The sequence below is a fragment of the Palaemon carinicauda genome, chromosome 20 (assembly GCF_036898095.1).
Source record: "Palaemon carinicauda isolate YSFRI2023 chromosome 20, ASM3689809v2, whole genome shotgun sequence".
NCBI lineage: Eukaryota > Metazoa > Arthropoda > Malacostraca > Decapoda > Palaemonidae > Palaemon > Palaemon carinicauda.
Window position 1 is genome coordinate 24,077,395 of NC_090744.1, and position 14,481 is coordinate 24,091,875.

Consider the following 14,481-nt stretch of genomic DNA (forward strand, 5'->3'; position numbering starts at 1 on the left):
TTGTGGATCAGGAGTACATTAGAAAACTGATTAATTAAGTCCTAGTTAAGCTGAAGTTCACCCTGTTATCTAACTGTTTACTCCACTTACCAATGTGCTTCAGACTTATGTTATACAGTATCTAGCTCAATATAATTTTTCAAAAACCAGTAACTGCAACAGACATTTTATGGTTTGCTTCTTAAAATACTGCTTTATATACTCTAAAAATCATGTTGCAGATATTGATGTAAATAATTTAAAGATGCGAATAAGTACTCTTAGTAACTCCACACAAGTTTTTTATTGGATCTCAGAAGGCACCATGAACAATGAATTTCTTTTTCTGTGGGACTTAATTACCCTAACTCAGCAGTCTGATTAATCTGCTTTACCTAATAATGATTATATGGTCAATTAAAAAATAAATGAGTTTAGATACTGTACATCTAACACTATAGTTGAGTTGTTCTTGTTTGTGTATATAAACTTACTGTCATTTAAAATAGGGATATGTCAGTAGTGGCGTTGCAACGATCATTGAGTTCGGGTATAACTTGTTGGGAGGGAACTACCTGATTTGGACTGTCGCCTGTGCCTATATAGCAAAAATTATTTGTTTGCCAGGCACACCTGTTGCCGATAGTGTTCCTTGAATGGTGATCCCTGTATAGTGGAGTATATGTATCAGTAAGTGTTCCCAGTTCTACCCATGTATCAAAACCCCCAGAGTAGTGGTTAGTGTTGTGGCAAAGGAAGCTCTTGTAGCTTCTTTCTCAGAGGCACTGTAGTCATTATTGATTGATCCAACCATGACTCCTCTGTGAGAGCAAGGAAGAATGCTGGGTAAGGGGAATGAAAGTGCTTCTCTTCCTCCACCAATCTTCTCTCCCTCCTCCATTCCCTTCGTCAGAAATTTCTTCCTCTAGAAGGAGAAGATAGTCATGTGGAAAGGCCATTCGCTAAGATTTCCTTGGGACTTACAGAGTTTCTTTTCCTCCTTTGGGAGGGAGTGAAAATACTCACAAGCTAAATGATACCTTCGAGAACAGTCAAGCGAGGGTACGACCTTCTCCAGTTCTCTCTTGTCGGCTCTTCATGAATCTTCATAGGAACAGATCACAAATCCATTCTCTTAACAATGGACCTGGTACTTGTCAGGCTGTGATCACCTGTAAATTTTGCTCAATATTCAGCATTCAGAGAGAAAGACTTTATGCTTTTGAGGACTCAAGGAACTTATACTGCATGCAGGCCTTAAGTCTTTCTGAAAGCGCTTCTTTCGTTCTTCAAGTGTTTACACTTTGGTGCCCATCTGAGTGTTAAGCTATGGCCTCTTGGAGGGACCTCTTTAGAGTCTTCTCAGAACGAAATTGAGATTACTCCTAGCTCTCATGGGAACTGAGGGTAGTGATCAAAGAAAGTCTAATCTCATGCCCAGTCTAGCGAAGAATACCTGGGATTACTGTTCAAATGGGTATTTTTCCTTGTACTCACATCAGTAAACTTAGAAAGATAGCACAACTGTTCCTGTTCTGTAGGAACTGCTGAAATACTCATGGTAGTAAGAAAGAACTGTTGGTAAGGGGAGAAGAGTGAGTTTGCTTCTCTTCTTTTCCTCTACCATCTCCTTCCCCCTCCTATTCTCTTCTTCAGACTCTTGTTCTGAGGAGTCTCAGTAGTATTTGTGCAGGAGACCTCTTAAAAAGAAGAGTTCCTTGGGATTTCTAGCATATGCTCTTCTCCTTCCAGGGGGATTGAGACATCTCATCGGCTGACTCTTACCTTAATGTTTGGTAAGGTAGATCCGTATGCCAGGTGAGGGTGAGCACTTCTCCATCTTTTTCATTCCTGTTGTATTATGGGAATGCACTGGCCCTCAGGAAGTTGTTATCCTCTTCTAGAGGAAGTATCAACTCCCATCCTTCGAATGGTATCTTCTGGGTTTGGTCAGACGGGTGTGAGGCTGATGTGATGGCTTTCTCTTTGGATCAGATGCAGGTGAACAATTCTGGACAGGATCCAATATTGATTCAATGGGCCAGGTGAAGGTGAGACTTTGTACACCTTAAATTATTCTTGCCATGAATAGGGGGTGTGTCCTTTGCCTTAAAGAGCCACTTTCCTCATCTTGAGGGAGTAATGGAGCCCACCCACTGATCTATTTCTTTAGTTCTGTCAGGCGGAGCTACTGCTGTGCTACAAGTTGCAGGTGAGGGGTCCCACACACACCAATCACCAGCACCCTATGCCAGGTAAGGGTAGGGTATACGCTGCCCTGGAACCCACCCTACTCTTCCAAGGAGTGACGGAGATTTCCCTACAACCGTTTCCCCAGGACTCGGTTAGCCATGCCATGAGCCTGGTGCAGTGTACAGGTTGAGTGAAACATGTTCGTCCACCTCCCTGGTTCCTTCTGTGGCACACTCTGAGGTGGCCCTCACGTCGAGTGATATCCCGTTCGGCAAGGCCGTCCTGAGACAGACACTACAATAAGTGTTAGAGAACTGTTTTTTTCTGGCTAAAGCACTTAATAGATCACAAACTTCCTTGCCTGCCTCAGACAAAGAACCTCCTTGGTAACATTTGGATCTCTCCTCCTCCGGTGATGGTCCATGCTCCAAGGGAGCTTCAAGTAGTCTTGCCTTTCCCTTGATGGGATGTTCCTTGTCCTCATGGAACTGGCACACATGCCTCCTGCTAACTTAGGAGGGCATCATAAGGATCTTTCCCTCAACACTAACTATCTCTTCTCTGCATTGGCAAGAGGGTAGAAGAGTTTCAGGCACTAAATCATGACAAACTTTTAACTTTTGAGGGATGGAACTTTTGTTGCCATTGTTGTATCAGGCTGTGACAAAGTTATAGTACTTGTCGATCTTGAATAACAACTCAGAACTTCTTTATCCCATCACTCTGTGTAAGTGTACTGTATGTGAAGATACCTGGTGTCTTGTCATGCACTACAGTGCTACTTGAGGAGGATCTGAAACCTTGCATACGAGCGTTGCAACCTTCTCATTAGCCCCAGCATGAACAAGAAGGAAGTGTCCAGACACTTATCCTTCTGGCTTGGTGAATCTGCTTACTTGCAAATGCAACTTTTTTCAGTTCATGCAAGCTACCATCTCAAGGCAGAACTCACAAGCCCAGTCCTGTCAATTGCCCTCCATTTTACCTGTTAGAATACAGTACTGTACTTGGAGCTGGTGGTTGGACCTAATGATGACGGATCAACTTTGCTTCTTTTTACTGTACGGACATTGTCCACAGGCCCTTAGACCCTTTTTCTTGGGTTCTGGCCCATTGAGCAATGAGAACTATCCTTATCTTACGATTTTCCATGCACATGATTACCGTGATTGTCACACACATGATTAACCCATGCATGATAGTCACCTGCTTATCCTCAGCACTTGGCTAGTTCATATTTCATTCCATTTTTTAGATTTTTATTGAATCGTTTCTTAGATAATCACTTTATGCTTAGTACAATACTGTACTACTGTACAGAATTTTTTGAAGACTGTTTATTGATTTTTACCTTTTAACCTACTCTACTGTGTAGTATGTGATTATTATGTGTTTTAACCTTAGGAATTCTTTCTCTTGGTTACAGGCCAGTATTCAGCCGTCGGAAGACAAGGAAAGTCAGCAGGATATTTGCAATGAAATTTCTGAAACAAACACCGAAGGACTAAAGGTTAGATGACTTAGTAATTACTCTAAGGTGTAAGAAATTGAATATTATATGCTAAGAATAATTTCGGCAAATATTTCACATAGATTAAAGTCAATACAATTTATTATTCAATTTTACTTTCAGTACGGTACTTTTTGTAGTTCTAAAGTGACTTGTGCTGTGAAATATTTTATTTAGTTGGATAAAGGGGAGCTAAAAAGAAATTGATCTGAAGTCCTTGTGAGATTTCCTGAGAATTTACTTTATGAATGAATTTTTATGATAGATGAAAACCATAGTTTTCAATATTAATCTTACCCGATAATCATGTAGCTGTCAACTCCGTTGCCCGACAGAATTCTACGGAAGGGATACGCCAGCGATCGCTATACAAGAGGGGGGTGTACTCACCAGCGCCACCTGTGGCCAGGTACTGCAGTACTTCTTGTTGACACCACCTCAATTTTTCCTCTGTCGTGCCTCCGGCTAGACCTACATAGATACGCTGTTGATTCTGGAGTTTTTGCTCACGATTTGGTGATGTATTTGCTCTAGAGTTTAGCTTTCGCTATTCAGGAAGTTTTATCATTAGCTTAGCTAGCTTTTGGAATTAATTTGATTAATTATGGTGACGAAGAGAGTATGAACTCTCTTTCACTTTTAATGGCCGACCCTTCCCTTAGACGGAAGTGTTGGTGTCTAAGAGAGTATAGACTCTCTTTCTTAATTTTGCTTAACAAAAGTTATAGATTTATTTTATATCTCTCCGCCTTTTATAGGCCTCTTCGATTAACTTCCTTTTATTATAAACTTATTAAAATTAATTTTTATATTTGTTTATATTCGACCTTTCCTAATAGTAGGCGGTCTTTTCTTGGTACCGAAGTTAATTAACATTGAGCCCGTCATTTCGGTTTTACCTGTTAACATATTATGCTATTTTAATGTTTTTGAAAGAATTTCTTTGATAGTCTCGTACTGTTTTCAAAGTTGAACTAACGTTTTGTTTTGTCTCTGCAGTTGTTGACGTTCAGAACGTTCAACTTGCGCTCTATCGTTACGATAGAGAGAGAATTTTCACGGTGTCACGTTGCAGTAAGAGTAAACCGATTCTAGCGTTTTGTTCATTCTTTCTTAGCTTAATGGTTTTAATTCTAATAAAGGAACTTTTTATTTGGGAAATCTTTCAGTTTTTTTTCCTTTAACAATAATATGTTTTAACGATATATATGATTGGGCTCTTCTCTTCTCTCAGGTTCTAAGTCAAGAGAGAGAGAGAGAGAGAGATAGAGACGGAGGGAGAGAGAGGAGGATAAACGTTTCGTTCAAGCGAGTAACGTTGTTATCGTTTTTGCTCTTCTCCCTAGTCTCTTTAGGGGAAGAAGGTAAACGTTTATAGAGTTTTATTCTTGTTCTCAAGCTTTATGCGGTGAGAGATTTTAAACGTAGTTTATTTGATCTAGTGTTTAGTCTCTTTCCAGCCACTGAATTATTTATCTTTCATTAGATTTTTCTGTTACATTGTAATTCTGTTTTCGCAATTACTAACTTTTAAGGAAGGATAGAATTGCGTGTTTCAGGTACAAACCACTTAAAGTTTCGAGTTCAGTGAAATAAGTGCAAACAGAAAATCAAAAGTGATAAGTGATAAGCGCAAAGTGTTACAGTGTTGCGTTCGAGGGTTCGTCTGTTCGTGCCAGTTGTTCGCCTAGTCTGGGACCTCTTACAAGCTCCCAAGCCCAGGGGAGAAGTAATGTCGAAGGACTTATGGGTTCAGCGGGCCTTGATCGACGAACAGACGTTTTCCCTCCGTGGTTTCGGGTGTATCTACACACGTTGCCGACGTGATCACCCCACCCACACAAAGACGAGAGAGCCCTTTTATTCCTCGTCTTCGGAAGAGGTTTCTCGCAGAAACCATGGACCAAATCTTGCAGCTTTTAAGTGCAAGTCGGTCCCTTCCACACAAGTCCAACTCCTAGGTGTAGCCATTAGCCCTGGGTCAGTTCGGACTTGCTGCAGTACGACAACTGCACACCTCCCAGAGAGGCAAGGTGGTATCGCAACAGGCAGTAGCTCCGTCTGTTGCCGCACCAGCTGTTTTAGACCCTCAGTCTCAACGGACAGTAGCTCCGTTTGTTGTTGTCTTTCTTAAACTCTAGTGGTCTATGCTGCAGACAATGCAGTCTCAGCTTGCGGTGTTGATGCAGGAGTTTCAGGCAGAGAAGGTTAATACACCTCCTCCTGCGAACGCTCCTCCTCCTCTGCGCAGTACAATCTGCCAGACGTATGAGGTTGAGGTTCCTCAAGCTACCTCCATGCGTGAGCTGCCGCGTTGGGAGTTGCCAGATACCAGCGCTGTGCAGCAACCTCCACTTTCCTTGAGGCAGGAGCCTCTTACCACGCAGCAACCTCCTCAACAATGGGGGCAGGAGCCTTATGCCTTACAACCTCCTCTACCCTTGAGGCAGGAGTATCTTGCATTACAACCACCCTCGAGGCAGCAACCTCTTGAGGTACGACAACCTCTACCATCCTTGAGGCAGCCACCTCAACTCTCGCAGCAACCACCTCCACTTTCCTTGAGGCGAGAACCTCAACTCTCGAGGCAAGCACCTCAAGAACCTCAACTCGTGAGTCAAGAGCCTCTCTCTGCGCAGCCATCTCAACCCTTGAGGCAAGCGCAACTCTTGAGGCAGGAACCTCATGCTATGAGTCAGCCACCTCAACGCATGCATCTGCCACTTTCTCCTCAGCTTGAGCCTCTTCCCATTCAACTTGAACCGCAGTCTATGCAGCATGAGCCTCTCTCTGCGCAGCTACCCCCTCAACCCTTGAGGCAGACGCAACTCTTGAGGCAGGAACCTCACAGGAGCCTCATGCTATGCGGCATCCTCCTCAAACCATGAGGCAGGAGCCTCATGCTATGCGGCATCCTCCTCAACCCATGAGGCAGGAGCCTCATGCTATGCGACATCCTATGGGCTCTCGTGGCATGGTTGGTTTCGACCTGGCCTTTCATTAGAAGGGGCTAGTGTTCGATCCCAAGTATGAGGTAGAAATTTATTTCTATTTGAACACGATGTTGTGTTGATATTTATCCATATTGACTCATTAGAGGTAATTTGAATGAATTACTACCAATTGTGTCACGTGGTGGCCCGGGGAAATCTGGTAAAACTCTCTGGTAAAGAGACTGATGTCTCACCAGGTAAATCCTCGGACAGCTAGATTAGTGTCAGGTTCAGATTTCTTTTAAGCAGCATGAGCCTCATCCCATGCAGCATGAGCCTCATCCCATGCAGCATAAGCCACATGCCATGCAACATGCTCTGCTTACCTTACAGCATGCTCTACATACAGCATGCTCTGCATACAGCATGCTCTGCATACCTTACCGCATGCTTCTCAGTCACACATCTTTGGTTGTTGCCAACTCACTAGACTGTCAAGCAGTTTCATAACGTTGCCTTCTAGTCTGCTGCTTTTGCACCAGTGAAACCCTCACTGAGAGAACTTAGCTTTTCTCGGATATGGTTCCTGTAGATGAGAAAGTGCTATTCTCCCTCCTTCTGATATTCCCTTGAGGACTCTGTCATTTGGAGAGGAGCCTTTAGCTGCGTAGCCTCCTATGGACTTTTATTTAAGCATAACATGCTTCCAGGGAAGGTAATGGTTCCACTTCAGTCGCTAACCCCGTCTGTTACCACACCTGCTCCCATAGACCTTGAGCTGTGTTGCAAGACATGCAGTCCAAGCTTAGTCCTTGTTAGAGGATTTTTTGTTTACGGAGTCAGTGTGTCACTGGGAAGACGTTCAACAACCAGCAGAAGTGACTTGTTGTGACGCAGTGCGGCAACCTCAGCAACCCGATAAGGAGTTGTCTGTACGACCCAGACAGTCTAGACAGCTTCGGGTTGTCACTGTACTTCCTCGCTTCCCCATGGTTGACAGTTCACAGACTGTGCAGCAGTACCATGATCTTGTGTCCGGCTCCGTCAGACGACTGGCTTTTAAGAGCTCCCACAAGTCGTCGCTGTCTGGAGATTCTCAGATGGACTATGGATCTGACCAAGGAACTGGGCCTCCTGGTCAATTTTGAGGAGTCCCAGCTCGTCCCATCCCAGACCATTGTCTACCTGGGTATGGATCTTCAGAGTCGAGCTTTTCGGGCTTTTCCGTCGGCCCCAAGGATCTTCCAAGCCCTAGAATGCATCCAGAGCATGCTGAGAAGGAACCGATGCTCAGTCAGGTAGTGGATGAGTCTAACAGGGACACTTTCATCGCTGGCCCTGTTCATCGTGTTAGGGAGACTCCACCTCCGCCCCCTTCAGTATCATCTAGCTGCTCACTGGATAAAGGACATGACGCTAGAGACGGTCTCAGTTCCTGTTTCCGAAGAGAGGAGGTCTACTCTCGCGTGGTGTAAGAACAGCTTTCTTCTCAAGGAAGTCTACCTTTGGCTGTTCAGAAACCCGACCGCCGTCTCCTCTCGGACGCATCAGACACGGGCTGGGGTGCGACTTTGGACGGACAGGAATGCTCGGGAACATGGAATCAGGAGCAAAGGACACTTCACATCAATTGCAAGGAGTTGTTGGCGGTTCATCTGGCCTTGATAAACTTCAAGTCCCTCCAGCTTAACAAGGTGGTGGAGGTGGACTCTGACAACACCACAGCCTTGGCTTACATCTCCAAGCAGGGAGGGACTCATTCGTGGAAGTTGTTCTAGATCGCAAGGGACCTCCTCATCTGGTCAAAAGATCGAAAGCTCACGCTGGTAACGAGGTTCATTCAGGGCGATATGAATGTCATGGCAGATCGCCTCAGCCGGAAGGGTCAGGTCATCCCCACAGAGTGGACCCTTCACAAGAATGTTTGCAGCAGACTTTGGGCCCTGTGGGGTCAGCCAACCATAGATCTGTTCGCTACCTCGATAACCTAGAGACTCCCGTTGTATTGTTCTCCGATTCCAGACCCAGCAGCAGTTCACGTGGATGCTTTTCTGCTGGATTGGTCCCATCTCGACCTGTATGCATTCCCGCCGTTCAAGATTGTCAACAGGGTACTTCAGAAGTTCTCCTCTCGCAAAGGGACACGGCTGACGTTAGTTGGCTCCGCTCTGGCCCGCGAGAGAATGGTTCATAGAGGTACTGCAATGGCTGGTCGACATTCCCAGGACTCTTCCTCTAGGAGTGAACCTTCTACGTCAACCTCACGTAAAGAAGGTACACCCAAACCTCCACGCTCTTCGTCTGACTGCCTTCAGACTTTCGAAAGACTCTCAAGAACTAGGGGCTTTTCGAAGGAGGCAGCCAGAGCGATTGCCAGAGCAAGGAGAACATCCACTCTCAGAGTCTATCAGTCTCAAGGGGAAGTCTTCCGAAGCTGGTACAAGGCCAATGCAGTTTCCTCAACCAGTACCACTGTAACCCAGATTGCTGACTTCCTGTTACATCTAAGGAACGTAAGATCCCTTTCAGCTCCTACGATCAAGGGTTACAGAAGTATGTTGGCAGCGGTTTTCCGCCACAGAGGCTTGGATCTTTCCACCAACAAAGATCTACAGGACCTCCCTAGGTCTTTTGAGACCTCAAAGGAACGTCGGTTGTCCACTCCAGGCTGGAATCTAGACGTGGTCCTAAGGTTCCTTATGTCATCAAGATTTGAACCTCTCCAATCAGCCTCTTTTTAGGACCTCACATTAAAAACTCTTTTCCTCGTGTGCTTGACAACAGCTAAAAGAGTAAGTGAGATCCACGCCTTCAGCAGGAACATAGTTTTCACATCTGAAACGGCTACATGTTCCTTGCAGCTCGGTTTTTGCTAAAACGAGCTTCCTTCACGTCCTTGGCCTAAGTCGTTCGAGATCCCAAGCCTGTCCAACTTGGTGGGGAATGAACTGGAGAGAGTACTTTGCCCAGTTAGAGCTCTTAGGTACTATCTAAAAAGGTCTTAACCTTTACGAGGACAATCAGAAGCCTTATGGTGTGCTATCAAGAAGCCTTCTTTTCCAAGGTCTAAGAACTCAGTTTCTTACTATTCAGGCTTCTGATTAGGGAAGCACATTCTCATCTGAAGGAAGAAGACCTTGCTTTGCTGAAGGTAAGGACACATGAAGTGAGAGCTGTGGCTACTTCAGTGGCCTTCAAACAGAACCGTTCTCTGCAGAGTGTTATGGATGCAACCTATTGGAGAAGCAAGTCAGTGTTCGCATCATTCTATCTCAAAGATGTCCAGTCTCTTTACGAGTACTGCTACACCCTGGGACCATTCGTAGCAACGAATGCAGTAGTAGGCGGGGGCTCAGCCACTACATTCCCATAATCCCATAACCTTTTAACCTTTCTCTTGAATACTTTTTATGGGTTGTACGGTCGGCTAAGAAGCCTTCCACATCCTTGTTGATTTGGCGGGTGGTCAATTCTTTCATGAGAAGCGCCGAGGTTAAAGGTTGTGATGAGGTCCTTTAGTATGGGTTGCAGCCCTTGATACTTCAGCACCTTAGAGTTGTTCAGCCTCCTAAGAGGAACGCTGCGCTCAGTAAGGAAGACGAACTTATTAAAGGCAGAGTAATGGTTCAAGTCGACTTCCTTACCAGGTACTTATAATTTCATTGTTATTTTGAATAACTGATAATATGAAATACGGGATACTTAGCTTCTTGATATACATGTACACTGGTTTTCACCCACCTCCCTGGGTGTGAATCAGCTACATGATTATCGGGTAAGATTAATATTGAAAAATGTTATTTTCATTAGTAAAATAACTTTTTGAATATACTTACCCGATAATCATGATTTAATTGACCCACCCTTCCTCCCCATAGAGAACCAGTGGACCGAGGAAAAATTGAGGTGGTGTCAACAAGAAGTACTGCAGTACCTGGCCACAGGTGGCGCTGGTGAGTACACCCCCCTCTTGTATAGCGATCGCTGGCGTATCCCTTCCGTAGAATTCTGTCGGGCAACGGAGTTGACAGCTACATGATTATCGGGTAAGTATATTCAAAAATTTATTTTACTAATGAAAATAACATATTACAAATTTTTCAATATTAAACTTAGCCGGTGATTATATAAGCTGCAGCTCTGCTGCCCGACAGAAAAACTCTACGTTCAAAATACGCCAGCGATCGCTATGCAGGTAGGGGGTGTACATCAACAGCGCCATCTGTCGAGCAGGTACTCAGTACTCAATGTAAACACAGAACCAATTTTCTCTCTGTCGTGCCACCGGCAAGACCTACTAAATTCGCTGTTGCTTACTGGATTGGTTTTCACATATTTTGGTGAAGTACACATTTCTAGTTATTAGCTTTCGCTTTGCAGACGTTATCTTCAATACATCCTTGCATTCTTTTATTGATTTTGGATTATTTGTTGACGACTTTGGATAGATTTTGAATTCCCCTTTGACTAATTCAAGATGGCTGACCCTTCTCAAGTCCCTAAATTCAGGAAATGTAATGCTAGGGACTGTTCAAGGCGTCTTCTGAAGGCCTCTATCGATCCTCACACCGTTTGTTCCAATTGTCGGGATAAGACCTGTCAATTGGAAGATCGATGTGAGGAATGCGTTGGGCTTTCGGAATTCGATTTCATCGAATTCCAGAAATACACACGTAGGCTAGAGAGAGATAGAGTCAGGAGAAGTTCATCTCGTTCCGTTGATTTTTCCTCTCCTCATGCCCCACAACCTATTCCTTCCCCTGTAGTGGTTGCTCCTGATCCCCCTTCTAGCACTCAACAACCTTCGATGGCAGATATGATGCGTGCCATCCAGGCTCTGGGTGAGAGAGTCGAGTCATTGGCGAGTGACCGTAACCAACTCATGGCAGACGTCAAGGAGTTGAAGTGTAAGAGTGCAGTGGGTAGTGACAAAGTGAGTGGTAGTGTTGTGGAAAGTGTTGTAGATAGTGTTGCGCTTGAGGGTTCGTCTGTTCGTGCCTGTTGTCCTCCCAGTCCGGGACCTCTTGCAAGCTCCCAAGCCCAGGGGAGAAGCAATGTCGTACGACCAAAGGGTTCGAGAGGCTTTAATCAGCGAACAGACGTTCCCTCCGTGGTTTCGGACGTATCTAACCAAGATCGCCCCACCCACATGAAGACGAGAGAGCCCATTTATTCCTCGTCTGCGGAAGAGGTTTCTCGAAAGAAACCATGGACCAAGGTCTCGCGGCCTCTTAAACGCAAGTCGGTCCCTTCCGCGCAAGTCCAACGGCCCAGTTGTAGCCACTGGGTCAGTTCGGACTCGCTGCAGTCTTCCGATGACTGCACACCTCCTAAGAGAGGCAAAGCGGTACCGCATCAGGCAGTAACACCGTCTGTTGCCGCACCTGCTACTGTAGACCCTAAGTGGTCTTTGCTGCAGACCATGCAGACACAGTTAACGTCATTAATGCAGGACTTTCGTGCGGAGAAGGTTGACGCTGCACCAACCGCTAGCCTACAACCACCCACGGTTGTGCGTCCAGTGGACGCTGAGGCTACCTTCTCCCGCACTCCAGCTGTGAGAGTCCCGCCACCCATGCGTTCCAGTGTACCCTGCCAGCCGCATGTTGACGTTCAGCGACGCACGGAACCTTCCGTTGACGTTCGCGAGTTACAACAACAACCTAAGTTGTTTTGTTTTGACGCGGTGCGTCAACCTCCGCAACCCAGTGTGGTTACCACTACTCGCCCACAGCAGACTAGACAGTCTGGAGTAGACGCTTTGCGCCCCCGCGCTGCTATGGTTGTTGCCAGCTCACAGACTGGGCAACAGTTCCATGACGTTGCGTCCGGTTCAGTCACGCATGCACCCGTGCTGCCGGACTCAGCTGACCAGCCAATTCCTACTCCTTTGCCGCTTCCTCCTCAGTATTCAGATGATGGACTCTCTGATGATGACGACGCTGCACACATTGACGACCCGCATACGGACATCGACGAACCCAAGACCACGCAACCCTCCTTGGACTTTAGGAAAGTTCTTGCACTGTTCAGGGAGATGTATCCTGATCAATTTGTTTCTGCGGCCCCACGCTCTCCTCCATCTGAGTTCGCTTTAGGCACGCAGTCATCCGCGCCTGCATTTACGAAGCTCGTCCTCGCCCGCTCGTCTAAGAGAGCTTTACGAGTGTTGGGAGAATGGATGCAGTCCAAAAAGCACCTTGGGAAGACAGCATTCACGTTTCCCCCTGCGAGACACTCTTCCAGATCGAGCGTCTGGTATGCCACGGGAGAAGTTCTCGGCTTGGGAGTTCCTGCCTCTGCCCAGGGCGACTTCTCAAGTCTAGTAGACTCTCCCCGCAGGCTAGCCATGAGACGCTCCAAGATTTGTTGGTCTCCTTCAGACTTAGACCGTCTGTTGAAAGGAGTGTTCAGAGCCTTCGAGGTTTTTAACTTTTTGGATTGGTGTTTGGGAGCGTTGAGCAGGAAGATCTCCCCTTCTGACAAGGAAACTTCCATGCTCATTATGTCCTGCATGGACAAGGCCATACGTGACGGTTCCAGTGAGCTTGCGGCTTCGTTCGTTTCCGGGGTCCTCAAGAAACGGGAAAACCTTTGCTCCTTCTTGTCAGCTGGAGTAACACAGTGTCAGAGATCGGAACTTATGTTTGCTCCTCTCTCAAAGTGCATTTTCCCAGAGGAGTTGATAAAGGAGATTGCTGCCTCCTTGATTCAAAAAGACACTCATGACCTGGTTGCGTCCTCTGCCCGCAAAGCCACCCCTTTGCCTACATTGTCTAGACCCAGGATGGACACTCCAGCGTCCAGATTCATCCCGCCCTTTCGTGGCAGAGCCTCCAGCAGAGGAGGTGCTCGTGCCGAAGGGAGACGTGGGAAGAAGAAAGGTACCAAGTCCTTTAAAGGCAGAGTCTGACTGCCTCCTTCTTCAGACAGCAGTGGGAGCCAGACTCAAGAACTTCTGGGAGAAAAGGGGCGCAGATGCACAATCTGTGAAGTTGCTCAGAGAAGGGTACAAGATCCCGTTTGTACGCAAAACCCCTCTAGCAACGTCTCCCATCGATCTCTCTCCCAGGTACAGAGAGGAGGACAAGAGACTAGCTTTGAAGCAAGAGGTGTCTCTCTTACTAGAAAAGGGAGCGGTAGTCAAAGTCCGGGACCATCAATCCCCGGGCTTCTACAACCGTCTCTTCTTAGTGGTAAAGAAGACAGGAGGTTGGAGACCGGTGCTAGACGTCAGTGCGCTGAATGTCTTTGTCACCAAGCAGACGTTCGCCATGGAGACCACAAAGTCTGTTCTAGCAGCGGTCAGGAAGGAAGACTGGATGGTCTCTTTTGACCTAAGGGACGCTTACTTTCACGTTCCCATCCACCCAGAATCCCAACCTTTTCTGAGGTTCGTTTACGAAAAGGTTGTCTACCAATTTCAAGCCCTGTGCTTTGGCCTAAGCACGGCTCCTCTTGTCTTTACGAAACTGATGAGGAATATTGCCAAATTCCTGCATTTAGCGGATATCAGAGCCTCCCTCTATTTGGACGACTGGCTTCTAAGAGCTTCTTCCAGTCGTCGCTGTCTGGAGAATCTAAAGTGGACTCTAGATCTGACCAAGGAATTGGGTCTCCTGGTCAATATGGAAAAGTCCCAACTGGTCCCATCCCAAACTATAGTGTACTTAGGGATGGAGATTCACAGTCAAGCTTTTCGGGCTTTTCCGTCGGCCCCCAGAACAAGTCAAGCCCAAGGATGCATCCAGAACATGCTAAAGAAGGACCGATGTTCAGTCAGACAGTGGATGAGTCTGATAGGGACGCTTTCATCCCTAGAACAGTTCATTTCGTTAGGGAGACTGCACCTCCGTCCCCTTCAAT

General features: G+C 46.3%; 1 protein-coding gene across 3 annotated transcripts in view; it reads left to right on the forward strand.

The window, feature by feature from the left end:
* LOC137659466 (protein singed wings 2-like) overlaps positions 1–14,481 on the forward strand; it is an 86,756-nt gene that overhangs the window by 35,462 nt on the left and 36,813 nt on the right. For 2 of the 3 annotated variants that reach the window (XM_068394356.1, XM_068394357.1), the window contains exon 3: positions 3,599–3,682. In XM_068394356.1, the coding sequence (XP_068250457.1) occupies positions 3,599–3,682 (84 nt within the window). Of the gene's footprint in view, positions 1–3,598; positions 3,683–14,481 lie in introns of those variants that run through there. The other variant, XR_011047549.1, reaches the window with a different exon arrangement.